Consider the following 14,932-nt stretch of genomic DNA (forward strand, 5'->3'; position numbering starts at 1 on the left):
AATAAGTTCCATCCTGGTGCTTTGTGGGATTTCAAGAGAGGTTAACTCAAGGGCATTTCCACAGGAAAGTGATCCTGTAGAAAATATCAGTCTACTTTATGGATGAAAGATGTACTGCCCTAAAGCCCCAAATAGCAATATTCATTAAATTCACATTTGTTCCTAATATTGATAAACAGTTACTAGAACATAACACTGTCAGAACGACAATTAAATCAGACTTTTATTCAAGAAAAATTCTCATTCACATTGCCATCCTTGATGATTTGTTTTCTAACAAAAATAAGTGCAATTATTTAAAATGTAATTATGGAGACAGGCATCTTTCTTATCCAAACATGCCATCACATTGTTTGTTAGCTATTTCAAAAATGTAGACTTTTCGCATTTCTTTGCCCATTGAATGTTTAATGTAACTTTAAAATTAAATTTAACATTAAAATCACTTGGAAAATAAATGAAATAAAAATGAACTTAGAATTTCATTGAATTTTGATATCTTGTTTTGACCTCTCTGAAGCTAATCAGAGCTTACAGGGAAGAATGAAGACACTGCAAATATCAGCCAATATGGCATAATTTTCCTTGAATTTCCTCAACCTTCCTAATTTTGTGATTTTTTTTCTGTGTCTTTGTATGCATCTTACGCAATATCTTTGATTATCTTTTTTTGATTTATTATATTCTTCCATGCTGAAAAAAAATCCTGTCCATAACAGTGATATTTCTTATGGTTCTTGGGGCCAAATAATCTATATTTTTAAAAAACAGTTCAGTACTTAAAAGGGCCCCTCCACACTAACTCTGGCAGATATCTTACAGACTTTACTTGTCCAAGGAGGTTTTTTTTTTCTCCGTTTTTCTCTTCTTCATAGCATGATCAATTGAACCTTCTAAAACCATTGCAGCCTCTGTTTGCTTTCCTCTTTCCACTCAGAAATTCCACAACCCACACCGAGTGCCCGTCTAGCTCCCTGACACACGGGCAATCTCATTTACCATTCATAGCTCAATTTTCAAAGATAAATTCCATCATTAAGTGATAACAAGGGCTTTTCTCCTTTATTGAATTCCTACTTTTTTCCAGGAATCATTATAAGTTTTTAATATATATTACTTTTACTTAATTCTTAGACCACATGGTAAAAAAAAAAAGTATTAAATTCAGATGTGAACAGTAAGGCATAGAGAGTGTAGATAATTTGACGCCTCCAATAAAATGGACCTAAAGCTGATTCTTACATTCTTCAATATTTACATAGTGGCCTTCATTTATGAGGCATCTTATAGTTCAATTTTGTTTTGTGATGTTTTGTGCTTGATGATAATATATGAGATTAATTATTGGAACTATTTGAAGAAATAAAAGAAATTAAACTATCATCAGTTTTAAGTCAAATATATATGTATGATGAATTATATTTCTGCCATAGTGTATTTGACTTGAATGTGCTATAAAGTATATATCTATCTATCAATATAAGACATCACAGCCAAATTCATAATAATACCTTCCCATCTTAAAGTCTTGTTAGTGCTGATGAATAAATTTTTTACCTTAAATAGCACATTAACTGCAAAGCAGTATTAGGATCTTTTGAACGTCTGAAAAAAACATCATGAAAATCTGGGAAAATGCAGTATGTTTTGTAGTGTCATATTTGGATTTACCTAAATACAATTGGTTTATGAATTCAGTGACTCAATATGCCAAAGTCTGCTGATATCCAGAGTAACTATATATAGTTCTATATTAGGACTAAAATTCAGGTAAATCAGTTTAAAAACACTTTGAAAATTTCTGAGCAGCATGCAAAACAATAATTTTTATAGAATGTACTCTCTTTAAATACCTTGCCCTTGTCCTAGAGGCAGTTGCCAGTTATTTCGTGTACTGACATATTTCATGTCATTAATTTAAATTCACTTTTCTTTGCATTATCTTTGAACCACTCTCTATTCCACTTTAGTAGACCTTCTACATTATAGTTTTTGAGCTTCCTGCCACATGGCTACAATTTTGCTAAATGTTGTCATTTACAATCTCCAATTTTGCCCTTATTCCAAACCATTCACTCTCCAACTACCATTTCTTTCTCATTTAATGTGAACAAATGTTTCCGTGCTCACATTGCATACACAAAATTATTAACTATTTCAACGCATTATAGAAGACTAGATTTTTGTTCCTTATAAGTCTCCAAAGGAGGATAGGACTATTTTTAAAAATGTATGAGTAAAACATTCAAGTCCTTATTTCTAGTTTAATTTTGTTAGTAGTTATTTTGTGTAACCATTAACGTCAAACAAATACTTAAGAAGAAAAATGTCTTTGAACCTTGTGGTAATTCTGTGTCCTTACTGCATAGGTTGTGATGCATTGCCACTGTGTATGCTGACAACTCTGAAACAGTCATTAGTAATTCATAGGCATAGCACATGCTGTGATATATGACTTAAAACATCTTTAATCTTTCTGTGTTCATTGCTTTTGAATAGGAGTGTTTTCTCAAAGTTTTAATCGAGTTCCTTATATTTTAAAAAAATGAGTTTGTTTAGATGAGTTACTGATAACATGAAAGCTACAAAACTAAAGTTTTCATTCTTGAGGAAAAAATATTCAGAGAGTAGACAGAGATTTATTTTTGTGCAAATTATGAGCATCCCAGTCATTAAAATTTTTGTTTGTACTTTATATTGATTATTTTATCTTAACTATGTATTAATTTTACTGTATTTTAAATAGTTAATGTTATTATATGTGAAGCATACAGCATTTATCTTGTCAGTAATATTCTAGCCATTACATACATTTATTCATTTTTGAAGGTTGTTAAATTTGTTGTTTATACTCATACAGACATATTAAGTAATATTCTCTTAATTGAGCAGGAAAACTAAGGCACTATAATATTAAAAGTTAATGTAAGGTTAACAAATGCTAGTAGACAAGTAATTGAGATACAGTGGCTGGCTCTGAAGTCGATACTAATATCTGTGCTACAACTATATTTTAAAAATCTGAACATATGACTCATGATAAAATCAAGCATTTCAGGCAAATTTTTATTTTGAATCTAGCAAAATGAGGCTTATTAAAACTTAAATATGTATTATTCAAAATTCTTAGACCTAAGTGTTTTACATTTCATATTTAATATTTGTAGTTTTAGAAATATTTGCATACGCTTAATGCACTATCTTGGGGATGGGTCCTAGGTTCTAACATAAAATTCATTATGCATCATCTCTCTTTTGCACACATAGTATTTTGATAATTCTGTATAGTATTCTCTTTATGCTGTGTACTGATGGTAAACTATCATATTAACTGTGGTATGGAATTTCACGCATTTGGTGTCATGAAATGCTCAAATAATTTTGGAGTTTGAAACATTTTAAATCTGCAATTTCATATTGATGATGCTCAGCCAACCTGTAAAACATTCTTCAGTAAATATGTTTACTTTGAAAATTACCTTTTTAGGTAATTTTATTTAATTGTTTTATACTCCATATCTGAAAAATTTGAAAATGCACTTACTTTAATCATTAGGGCTGAAAACCAGTAAAGGAATTTAAAATAAAGATCCAATTTGTAGCAGATTGATAGATTCAAGGACGATGAAGCTGAAAACAACTTGATCAATATTTCTGATTTTTCAATCTGGGCAAAGATTTTTTTAAAAGACAACCATGTGAGTCCAGTTTGACAAAGTGGTGTAAAGTGTTAGTGTCCCAAATACACAGTGAATATCTTTTGAAGGACCCCACATTGTCTAGTAGTGTAGGAAACAATTACATGAGTACTTCAAAAATGTTCAGTGTTCTCTATTAGGTGAGTTGGTTGGATAAAGTAATTATGTTGAGCTTTACCAATTCATTGGATGTCTAGTTGTTTATTCTATTTTATTATTTATTATTTCATTTCATTTATTTATTTGATGAGGTTGCCTATACACTCTTGAAGGTGAAGTCTGAAGGATCAAGGGCTCAAGGCCATGCATGTATTTTGAGGTCAGGCTGAGTAACCTAAGGCCATGTAAAACAAAAACAAAGCAAAGCAAAACCAAACCAAAAAAACACCAATAACAATACCAAAGAGTGTTTAGAATGACATAAAGAGAACACAATTTTAGATATGGAGTCATCAAAATTGTGATTTAGGCAGTACTTCAACTTGATTATCAGTATTGAAGTATTAGACAATAAAGTGTAAAGAATTTTTTCTAGTATAAACATAAATATTGAATCAATGAGCTTATAGAATTATTTTAAAATCTTGTACTCAATATTTAGAATAGCATGAATTTCAAAACTCTTATTTTTTAAAGCAATCTAAACAAGTGGTGATAAGTGAAAATATTTATTTTAATACTAAGTAAATATTTTATGTGGGTAAAATATTTGTACAAATCAAGCCCCCTAAATCTGGATTTGCATATTAACGTTAGAATATTGAAATTAATTTGTCCAGTAGAGACAGAATTATTCACACAAGCTTGAGGCTGGAATATAAACTGGTAATAAATTCAAAAGTAATGCTTTTGCCTTTTAGATTGCTTATTCATTTTGTTCATGATGTCTCTGCTTATCAAAATGAAAAAGAGGAAAATATGTTTTAGATAGAAAATACAAGAATTATTCAAGAAACTAACATGTGAATATCTTCATTACGTAACCTAACCTTTCCTTTTTTCTTCCTTTTTTTCTTTTGTTCTGTTTTGCAGGTGTCTGACTTGGGATATCAGTGTTTATTTTTGAGGAATTTTTCTTTCCTTTTTTGTGTTTGTTTTTTAACTATTGATTATTGGAATTCAGAAGAGGAGCCAGAAATATATTGATTTGGTTTCACTTCAGAACAGCCATTCCTGAGACATTCTCTTCCAAGAACACAGCCATGTGGCCACCACAGATGCTCATCCTCACGATGCTTTTAGCACCTGTAGTTCATGGTAAGTTCTGTTGACATCTCATGGTTAGTTAGTATGTTAGTCACATTTACTCATAACAGATCCTTTCTTTGAATCCTTCTTCTTGAGATGATGCAGCTTTTTCTTACCTAATATTAATATCAGTAAGTACCATAATATATACTCGAAGATATAAATTTACACGGTTTTCAAAGACCCCACTTGAAATCTGAAAGCAACCTAAAAGATTTGTCTACTTTTCTTTTTCATTTTAAATAGAGCCCCTGCATATTTTATGCTTTGATTTACCAAGATATGGAAAAACTCACCTGGGATCATTAATAACACACTTTAGTATATATTTAGTTTACATTTTTCATACTTAAAAGATTTTTATGGAGGAAAATAAGCATCTGAGAGAGAACAGAATTTGCTTTCCCATAAGAAGCGATCTTAAGTTTTTGATTGGTGTTTATTTCTATGTACAAACTTTAATACAAAAAATGCAAACTGTGATCTCTCACTAGAAACATGTTATTCTCATTACACACACACCTTCTTAAATATAAAATGAACAACATGCCAACTTTCATAAAAAGATAATTTTACAGAAAGTATTGATTAAACTCATAATAGATTATATTCCATTGTTCATGCAGTGTTCCTGGTAGTTGCCTCACTATGAGAGTTAAGAAAATATGTACCATTAAAAATTTTTTTCTAGATTAAGTATTTGGTCAACATGGGAAGGTAACCTATATTTTGTCCAGCTTACAATTTAATACTTGTTGAGTTTCACTAGATGCTAAACTAAACTTTGAACTTTCTTATAGGTTCCCTTTTATAGTTTAAAGTTTTCTCATAACATGTGTTTTACATTAAAATTAAAATGTTAATTTCTCTATAATCTCATGGTTCTTATAGCAAAGGGAAAGGACACAGCTTTATGTGACATTGCTTAGTGAGTATCTGAATACAGGGGAGTATGCAACTGAAAAGAATTAGCTACTTGGGGTTTTTAACTAGCCCATTGCAATCCATTGTAACTACAATGTGTCTGAGTCTAGCCCGTGTTCCTAAACTGGAGCACGCATTCATTGCATGCTCCCCACGTAAATAGGATAAATAACTTCTGTGTTTTTTCAAATGTTCCTCTAAAGTTAATGCATTTGGTATACTCAGCTCTAACAAGTCTCTAAAAGGCAGAAATAGCCTTTAACTTGCAAGTAAAATCTTCAGAGAAACACTTTGTTTTAAAGAAGGAGATTTATCAATCATTTATTAATGCTTTTTTAATCTAGGTATTGATGCAGCTCTTATAGTCTTAACATTTGGTGATAGATATTAAGATTTAAAATTATCCACACATATAAAGTCATTTAGATTATACCTTTTACTTAAAAATCAAAAATATTTATTATATTATTTTGAGGATTAAATAAACAGCATATATAAAATATCCAACCTCCACAGAACAAGTCTTCATACATTAATTCTCTTTAACATCATATCTAACCCACAATTAATTTTTGTTTTAGTAATTATATTAGTGTGGAATTAGCTGACCATGAGAGGTGATTCATTTAATATTGGTATTCAGAAAAATTACAATTGTACATAAATTAATATACACAAATTCATATTAAAAAGACACTGTAAAATTACTGTGTTAGAGATTGGTTAAAATAACAGAAATAGTGATGTAATGGATGTCATCATTTAATAATGAATATTTTTAATTTTTTTATAACATATACATCCTATGTACTAGTTATCCTTAAACATAGACAAGCCATTGGTTGAGTCTTTGTTTTGGGGCCTATTATATGAGTGAGTACTTAGGCAAACAAACACACACACACACATACAGAGAGAAAGAGAGAGAGAGAGAGAGACAGAGACAGAGAGAGACAGAGAGACAGAGAGACAGAGAGACACACAGAGAGAGAGACAGAGAGACAGAGAGAGATAGACAGTGAAGAGACAGGCAGAGAAAGACAGAGAAAGGGTATCAGAAACTCTGAGTAATAAACACCTTTAAAATTGTTAGTATACTTAATGTTTGTACTAACAACAAAATTTATCTTGTTTTATATTTAGACTACCTAAATCACCTTAATGTTGGTTATCCACAGCAGCCCAAGTAATACTGAGGTTTTCCAAGGCTAAGATTATCTTTTCTACTTTTCTTCTTTTTACTTATGTGATGCCCTTTCTAACTTTGCAGAAAAGAAAGGGCTTTAATGATCGGTTTTGATATCCAGATTGCTCATAAATAGAGAAATGAACCAATGATTAGAGCTCAAATATAACAAAACAGAAAGTATTAGTGTTCCTACCAACCCAGGCTCAACGAATAATTTGAACCATCAAAGGGTGGAACTAAAATGTATGTTACTTAGTAAAATCTATTTTCTCCCCCAAACATGTTCATTCATGGTACCTCCTCTTTACTCTTCTGATGTCCAGTGAAGTTGCTCTTTAGAAAAATGGAATCCACTTTTCTCAATAGTAACTTGATTGGAAGTCCCATCTTCAGAGCAAATAATCAGTTGTCATGCCTACTGCTTCTCGGACCACAAACATAAGGTTATTTGATTCCAGTTGGTCTTCCTTACAGCACTTCCATGGCTTTGTTACCATAACTAGTTATTATCATTGTAATTTGATATAAATTTTATTGAAGTGCTGAATGGCAAAGTACCTCTAGTGGTATGAACCTCAACTAGGAAATTCTGAACAAGGATCTTCTTCATTGGCGCAGGTCCTGCTGCCAGCTGCACCCAATTTCAATCAAGGAACTCCTCATAACATGTGATATCTTGGAAATGTGAGAGCAAGTGAGGCAGACATTTCAATCACCTGCCTGTCTATATTCTGAGAGCAGAGTGATTAGGTTTCTAAAGTCAGTAATAAATGTTGAAAAAGAAAATCAGCTCTGCCACTTACTAGCTCTGTTACCCTTATCAGCAAACTAGTTAATATCAATTATCACAGAAAGACTGTGCTCAATGCTGAAGACACAGAGATGGAGATGTAAAGATTTGTATGTCTGCCACTCAGCAGCTTTAAAGATTCTCAAAAATCTGTAAACCTAGTTTTCCTCTAGAAGATGAAAATTCTTGCAGGATTATATTTAGCAACAGATAAATAGTAAATGCATAACTCCTAGTGTAGTGATAGGCATTTCATAAGTCTTCCATCATTTTTCTATGCCTTATTTACCTTGAAGTCAATCTAAACTTAGAGGCAGTAAGCAAGCAATGTGCAAAATTATCCTTGCCATTTACCTGAGTCTTGGGAAAACAATCAAACAACAAACAAAAAAGTAATCGACTTGAACCTTGTGATTCAAGGTTTGTATGAAATTCTAAAATATCTACATACATACAAAACTATTATATTACCGTTATTATCTAGATAAAAATATTACCAATGTGTAGAGATACATATAACACTTCTTGAATTAGTGACAAATAATTATCAATGGGTCATTTTTTTGTGATCTATATGTAGATAAAATTAGGAACCAAGATAAAAAATTAATCCTTATAACATTGATCTTAGTTGACCAATCTTCCCATTGCTCCACATTGTCTGGCCAATGTTTTCACAGGGAGACAAAAATAATCAGTGCATACACATTGTACATGTTTTTATATATGCAACTGCAAATAGTAACTGTCAATGGTTATATGTTATCTGTCCACAGTCTGTGTCTCTGTGCACCTCTGTATTTCTCCTTTTCTGTTTTCCATGATTGTCCCCTTCCTCAAGAGCCATCAGACATATATCTGTCCTAGTGCAAAACTGAAAAAAGTTGAAGTGATGTAAAAATTTTGGCTTTTCAAGGGTTGCATCAAAATAAGTCTATTTTGTGTCATTTTCTAGATGTGTCCAGAGAAAGGAAAGTTGGAGAATCAAAACTGGCAGTAATGTGGGTGGCTTGGGCTTTTTCAGAGTGAGAATGAACCAGGGCATTGAGCAGACTGATTATACCTCTAGGTTTTTAGTGATCTGGACAGGCATAGTAATATTCATCTCATAAATCTTCCATCACTTTCCTATGCCTTATTTATCATGAAGTCAATGAAGTACATACCAGCTCCTCAGCACTTTACAGTGTGCTTTCAGACAGAGTATGAATGGCACAGGAATTTGCAAGCCTTTTGCCACAGCTTTTCCAGTAACATAGATTACAGGATTGTACCACTACCTCTAACTCCTGGGATTCCTTCTGATTGACAGTTAGAACACATCAAAGTCTAATGGGAGACCTTAAAGTAGGCTATCATGTCCTGGTCTGTAACTACTTTCAAGTGCCAATGGTTTGAGGTTTCAAAAGGGGACCTTGGTGTTAAGATATTTTAGTTACTGGCCAATTTATTCAGACTTTCCTTATAATTATACTGACTCACCACCAAGAAGATGGAAAATGTAATCAATCAGCATAGCATGATGAATGGGAAATTGTTTTTTATAGCATCTTCGAAGAGAGAAAAAAGGATTTAAAACTTTAGGTGCACCTTATGCATGTTTTTCTCCTATAAATCTATTTATTGTTGATTAGCATAAAATCTCTAGCTGTATATTTATAGATTTTATGGGCTAGTGTGTCACATTATGTCTAAGTTACTTATAATGAACAATGCTTAATAAGAACAAACTAGTGATCCACTGTGTATATATTTATTTATGTCCTATATCTTTTTATATAAAAATAAATTTTATAGGTATATGCTACATAATATTATAGTGCTTCTATTAATTTTTACATTTTTAAATTACTATAATAGTACAAATTTGACAAGTCCAAATTACATTTTACTACATATTTTGCCTTGCAGTTTTTCTATGAAGAGATGTCTTATTTTGTGAAGGTGTCAGGTTGACTTCTGAGCTCTACTTCACTGTGCTATTTTTAGAAGCTAATCGTCCTTGAAATATTTATATTGCCAGCACAGGTGATTTGTAAGAGTAGCAAAAGTACTTCATAGTCAAATCTATTGTATACAAAAGTGTATGTCATGATGTTGGTATGTGAGGGCAATGCTAATACCTCCAGTATAATCCATAGAAGTCATTTTTTAAAGAATTTCAAAATATATACGTTGTAAGTCACTATACTTTCTATAATACCACAGTGTTAAATATTGGTATGATCCTAACACCAGGTGTCACTTATAGCAGTTTGTTTAAAACTTCCTACATGGAGTTTCACAATTGAAAAGACTTTGCATTTGCATCTGTACCTGAGACTATCTATATGAGGTTTTTCTGTAGAGATAATCTGTACATGTAGGAATGTAGGAATGTGTACATATTAAATGCAAAATAGCCCTCCCTTAAATTCACATTTTAGGTATTATGACAACTTTGTGGTATTGAAATGTTATTTTAATATCTCTTAGGCTGAGGGTAAAAAATGACTGCAATGGAGTACTTAATGTTGATTAAATTATAAAATATTTTGATATATAATAGTCATTGGTTCCCTCTTCTTTAGGCTGCTATTATTTTCAATTTTCAGTATTAGAATGCTGCTCATATTGCAATTTTATGTAAGCAGCCATATTACATATTACATACATTTCTGATTGGCAAAGTATCTCTTAGCCAATAAAATAAAATAAAATAAAATAGTTGATATTCAATAGCAACAGTGCCCTGGTTTGGGAGGCCATTTGTATAATTGTGTAATTAGTCACAGGAAGGCAGCATTCAAAAGAAGAGAGAATTTATTCTATGTTTCCAGGTTTTTAACTGATAAATCTAGGTTAAACTTTATGTTTCACTTTTAATTGCAGTTTTATTTTACTTACTCTGTTTTAACTGAAATTTTGTCAAAGTGCTGGAAATAGTGGGGTGGGGTTTTTTGTTTGTTTGTTTATGTTTTTGTTAAAGAAAACTTATTGAAAGTATAAAGTGTTTTGTTAGGTAAGGTAGTCTACTTGAGACTCTCTATGAGAAATACATTAAATGCACTTTCAGAGTAATCAAAGGTCTTCACACAAAAGCAGGAATAATGACTTTCGATTAGCCTTTTGTTTTATCTATTCATATTTTGTGTGAATATGATCAGTAACATCCAAGACCATAGTCATGTTATTTATTTATTTTTCATTTGGGGGTTTGGGGTGGGAGTGAATACAAAATCTTATCCCTATCCATAGCAATAAGTACTCTTAGGGGTTTAAATGCAGTCATGGGTAAAAATATATTTAATTAGAGTATTTGGCTTATATTGCTCATTTTAAATTAACATTAAATTTTACACATTTGGTCTTATGTCAAAAATTAAAGTTATTCTATGAACGTTTCAATGCATATCTTATGGCTTAGTACTGAAGAACATAGCCATATTACTATTATAACTAGCATTATAAAGATATATAGTTGTGTATACCTTAGACCAGATACAATTTGAAAAATTAAAACATTTACCATTGTATGGGCTAATGAATGCCTTAGAAGAATTGTAGTGTACAAAAGCTACAGTTTTGCTCTGGTCACTACAATTTGTGTAAAATGGTTCACAAATTTGGCCTGTTATAATGACAAATAAAACATAAGGAGTACAAAAATAAATATCCAACATTACAATATTATTTTCTGCATTATAATGAAGTATTCAGAAAAGTCAAGATACTACATTTGGGGCTGAGATGTAACATAGAGGGTAGAATGCTTCTTAGTATGCGCAAGGCCCCGGGTTCAATGCTAAGATCACGTAATACATGGAGCTGGTAGAACATGCCTGTAATCTCAACAGTTCAAAAGTAGAGACAAGAGCAATCAGAAGTTCAAGGTAACCCACAGCTACATAGTGAACTTGAGGCCAGCCTGTCCCCATGAGACTATGTAGCAAAATAAATAATGAGGATGAGGAGGAGTATAGAACGTTTTCCTCAGAAATAATGGGAGACCTTACTATTTTTATAACACACACACACACAGTGGTGCATGTACAAAGAGAAAAAAAAGTTACTGAAGAACTTTCAGGATAGTAAAAGTCAGTAACCCAAATGGGAAAAAAAAAAAAAAAAAAAAGCAAAACTCTTGAATTCTTTTGAATTATAAACCAGACAGGTGAAGAAAAGCTTGAAATCATTAAATGTTTTCTAATCATTCTACCTGGATTTTTTCATATATTAGCTTATGTAAGCTTAATTTCATATAAAGTCTTACATGAGCATATTTGGCTATAAACCCAGCACAAATTATATCACATATGTAAAATTTTAAATAAAGAAAAAAATTAATAACCACCAAAGACAAACAGTAATGTATTTGCCTGAGTGTATACAAAGTATCTTTATAGACAGAGAATATGAAGTACTTAAAATAAAATCTTCAGAGTCAGCACATTTATAAGTTGTAAACTTCAGACTCATAAAACTGAGCTACAGATTACCTTTGACTCATAAAGTTATGAATAGGCACCCAGAAAATCAAATACCTAAGAACAGACTGATCAAATGAGGTTCAAATTGAAAATTGCAGGGAGAATATTTTTCTTAGTTATACAACATAAATTTTCTGAAACAATATATCTTTGAGTGATCTCACTTTATCTCCATTAAAACAAAGACAAATACAAATGTGTTGGTTGCATCAGGCTATGGATATACTGCACTCCAAACTAATAACAGCTTTTAAAGAATACCTTCACATGTGTGTGTGTCTCCATGTGTGAGTGGTTGCCTCTGCTCTGGTGTGTTTTCTTGTTGAAGTTTTTCCAGTTTTAGATAGGGTCCCTAAATCGCAAGGGGCTCACTAAGTTGGCTGAGTTGACACCTCAGAGTCCTCTGTGTCTCCACCTCCTTAGAGATGCAAATAGAGATCACCAGGATCAGTCTTGGATTGTGAGAGTCACCTCAGGTCTCCATGCCCACAACAGTGCACAGTCTTCTGACTGAAGACGACTTTCCTTCCTTCTAAGCCTTCCAAGAATTTTCTGAAGTGTCCTGAGGGGAAAAACTACTGGTTATTATTATGAGAAGACCCCATTTGGCGGCACAACAGTTCCAAAACACTACTGTGAAAGTGCGTGTTGAAACAGTCCACTGGGAGGGTTTGAGAAGTCTTGTGAAGAAAGGATCTGATGGACTGTCTGAATGGATTTGCTTAGAGTTAGTGGGTCCTAACTTCTATTCTCATTTCTATGAAGGAAATCTGTCTCGGAGTCATGGCTATAATTTTTTTTTTTAAATATAGGGCTTTCATGATAAAGGATAAGACATCAGTTCATGAAAAGAATGTACTTTTAAAAACCTGGACATAGTTAATATCGTAATCCCTTTCAAAAAAGCATAACACAAGGCAATTTGTTTTTATTGAGTATATTTTATATACTATGGCACTAACTTAAAGTTCAGTATACATATTTAAATGATACCTCAGTTGTCACAGTTGATTTTTATCTCATTATCGTAAGTACTTCAAAAAGAAGACCTTGCCTGATGACGTCATCCTCATGTCTCTTATCTTTTGACCCTGGAAGCCAGAAAACCTATTTTCTCTTCCAATGGGTTAATCTTTCCCAGACTCTTCATTAAATTGCTCTTAATAATTCATGTTCTTTGTCATTAGTCCCCCCCTCAGCCCCTTCAAAGTTACTCATATTTAAATGCATAATTACTTAATTATTTTTATTTCATAATAATACTCCACTGTAGGCATGCACTGCAGTGTCCATGTCAGCTGGCAGAGATGTAAATTGTTTCTGTTCTTTGGCTGCTTACTGTCATGCTGCCTGAACATTCATGTAGCATGCTTTATTTGGGTGCCTTTTCATTTCTCTCTGGCATATATGTAGGAATGGAAATAATGAGACATCTGATACTTTTGTCTAGCATTTTGAAGGACCGCCAAACTCCTTACCAAAGGAGGCTAACAGGTCTATATTCATATGGGTTTTCTTGTTTGTAGGTCTTGCACAGTTCTTACTTAGCAGTTATGGTGTGTAACTGCTTCTAAAATGCTTGTTGCAAAAATAATTATTGATTTCTTAATTACAAGGTGTTTTTCTCTATCATTAAATAATAAATGTTTTAGTAAACATAATGTTTAAAAGAGAACACATGATATTTCCATTACAGAAGATACAAGTTTAATGTGATTTTTAGACTATTCTGAGAGTTTCTGCTTACATAGAACCAATTGTGTCCTAATAATTTTAATGTATTTTGAATTCTGCATATTTTTCTGTCCTCCAATTTTACTGATGTAGTCGATTCATAAGAGAATTCATCATTTAAGAATACTCTTGCGATGACAAAATTTAAATCGGCAGCTATTGAAGTTTTATTCTGAGGAGTCGTGTCCTGTGAGATAGTACCTACTTTTCAATTCCTCTTTCCTAGGAAAATGAATAACACTGAATGTTTATCTCCATATTCCTAACAGTTTCTTATTTTGCCAGAGACTAAATGCTTGCTTTGCCATGATATCCTGATTTTCCTTCTTGATTTTCAAAATCTTGTCTTTTGTTAATTAGAATTTTAATTACCCATAATTTTAAAGTTGAATTATGTCTATTAAGTTAACAATCTTATTTCCATAGACTTTTTCTTTTCTCTACCGTGTCTTACAACCTATTGAATTCTTTCATGTTTCTGTGGCTGTGATTAATACCTGAGACAGAAACTATACAGGAAAAAGGATTTATTTTAGCTCAGAGGATTCAATACAAATTTGCTTGGATCCATTTCTTCAGGTACAAGTGAGACAGGATATCATGGCAGAGCAAGCATACTTCTCTAAGTTCACGTATAACATTGATGAAGTAAAAGGAAGAGTAGGGGAGTCTGAGAAAAATAGAGGGGAAACCTGAAATCAGAGAGACACACTAGGAGAGAGAAGCAGAGAAAGCAAGACATAACGCCAGCAACTCCATGAACGCAAACCCCGAGGCTGATACTACATGTTGAAATTGTGACAGTATCTCTTTTCGTTCATCTCAAGAAAATTATGCAAACTCACAATTTTATGTTTTCCACCAAAGCTTCTTATTGTAT

At 32.2% G+C, this 14,932-nt stretch overlaps 1 protein-coding gene across 10 annotated transcripts in view; it reads left to right on the forward strand.

Moving 5' to 3' along the window:
* Window positions 1–14,932, forward strand: part of Adgrl3 (adhesion G protein-coupled receptor L3) — a 721,722-nt gene that overhangs the window by 271,143 nt on the left and 435,647 nt on the right. For all 10 annotated transcript variants that reach the window (XM_076938716.1, XM_076938717.1, XM_076938710.1 and 7 more), the window contains one exon: window positions 4,731–4,955. In XM_076938716.1, coding sequence (XP_076794831.1) covers window positions 4,901–4,955 — 55 coding nt within the window. In that variant the 5' untranslated portion in view covers window positions 4,731–4,900. The remainder of the gene's footprint in view (window positions 1–4,730; window positions 4,956–14,932) is intronic.

Source organism: Arvicanthis niloticus, chromosome 7 (assembly GCF_011762505.2).
Source record: "Arvicanthis niloticus isolate mArvNil1 chromosome 7, mArvNil1.pat.X, whole genome shotgun sequence".
Classification (NCBI taxonomy): Eukaryota; Metazoa; Chordata; class Mammalia; order Rodentia; family Muridae; genus Arvicanthis; species Arvicanthis niloticus.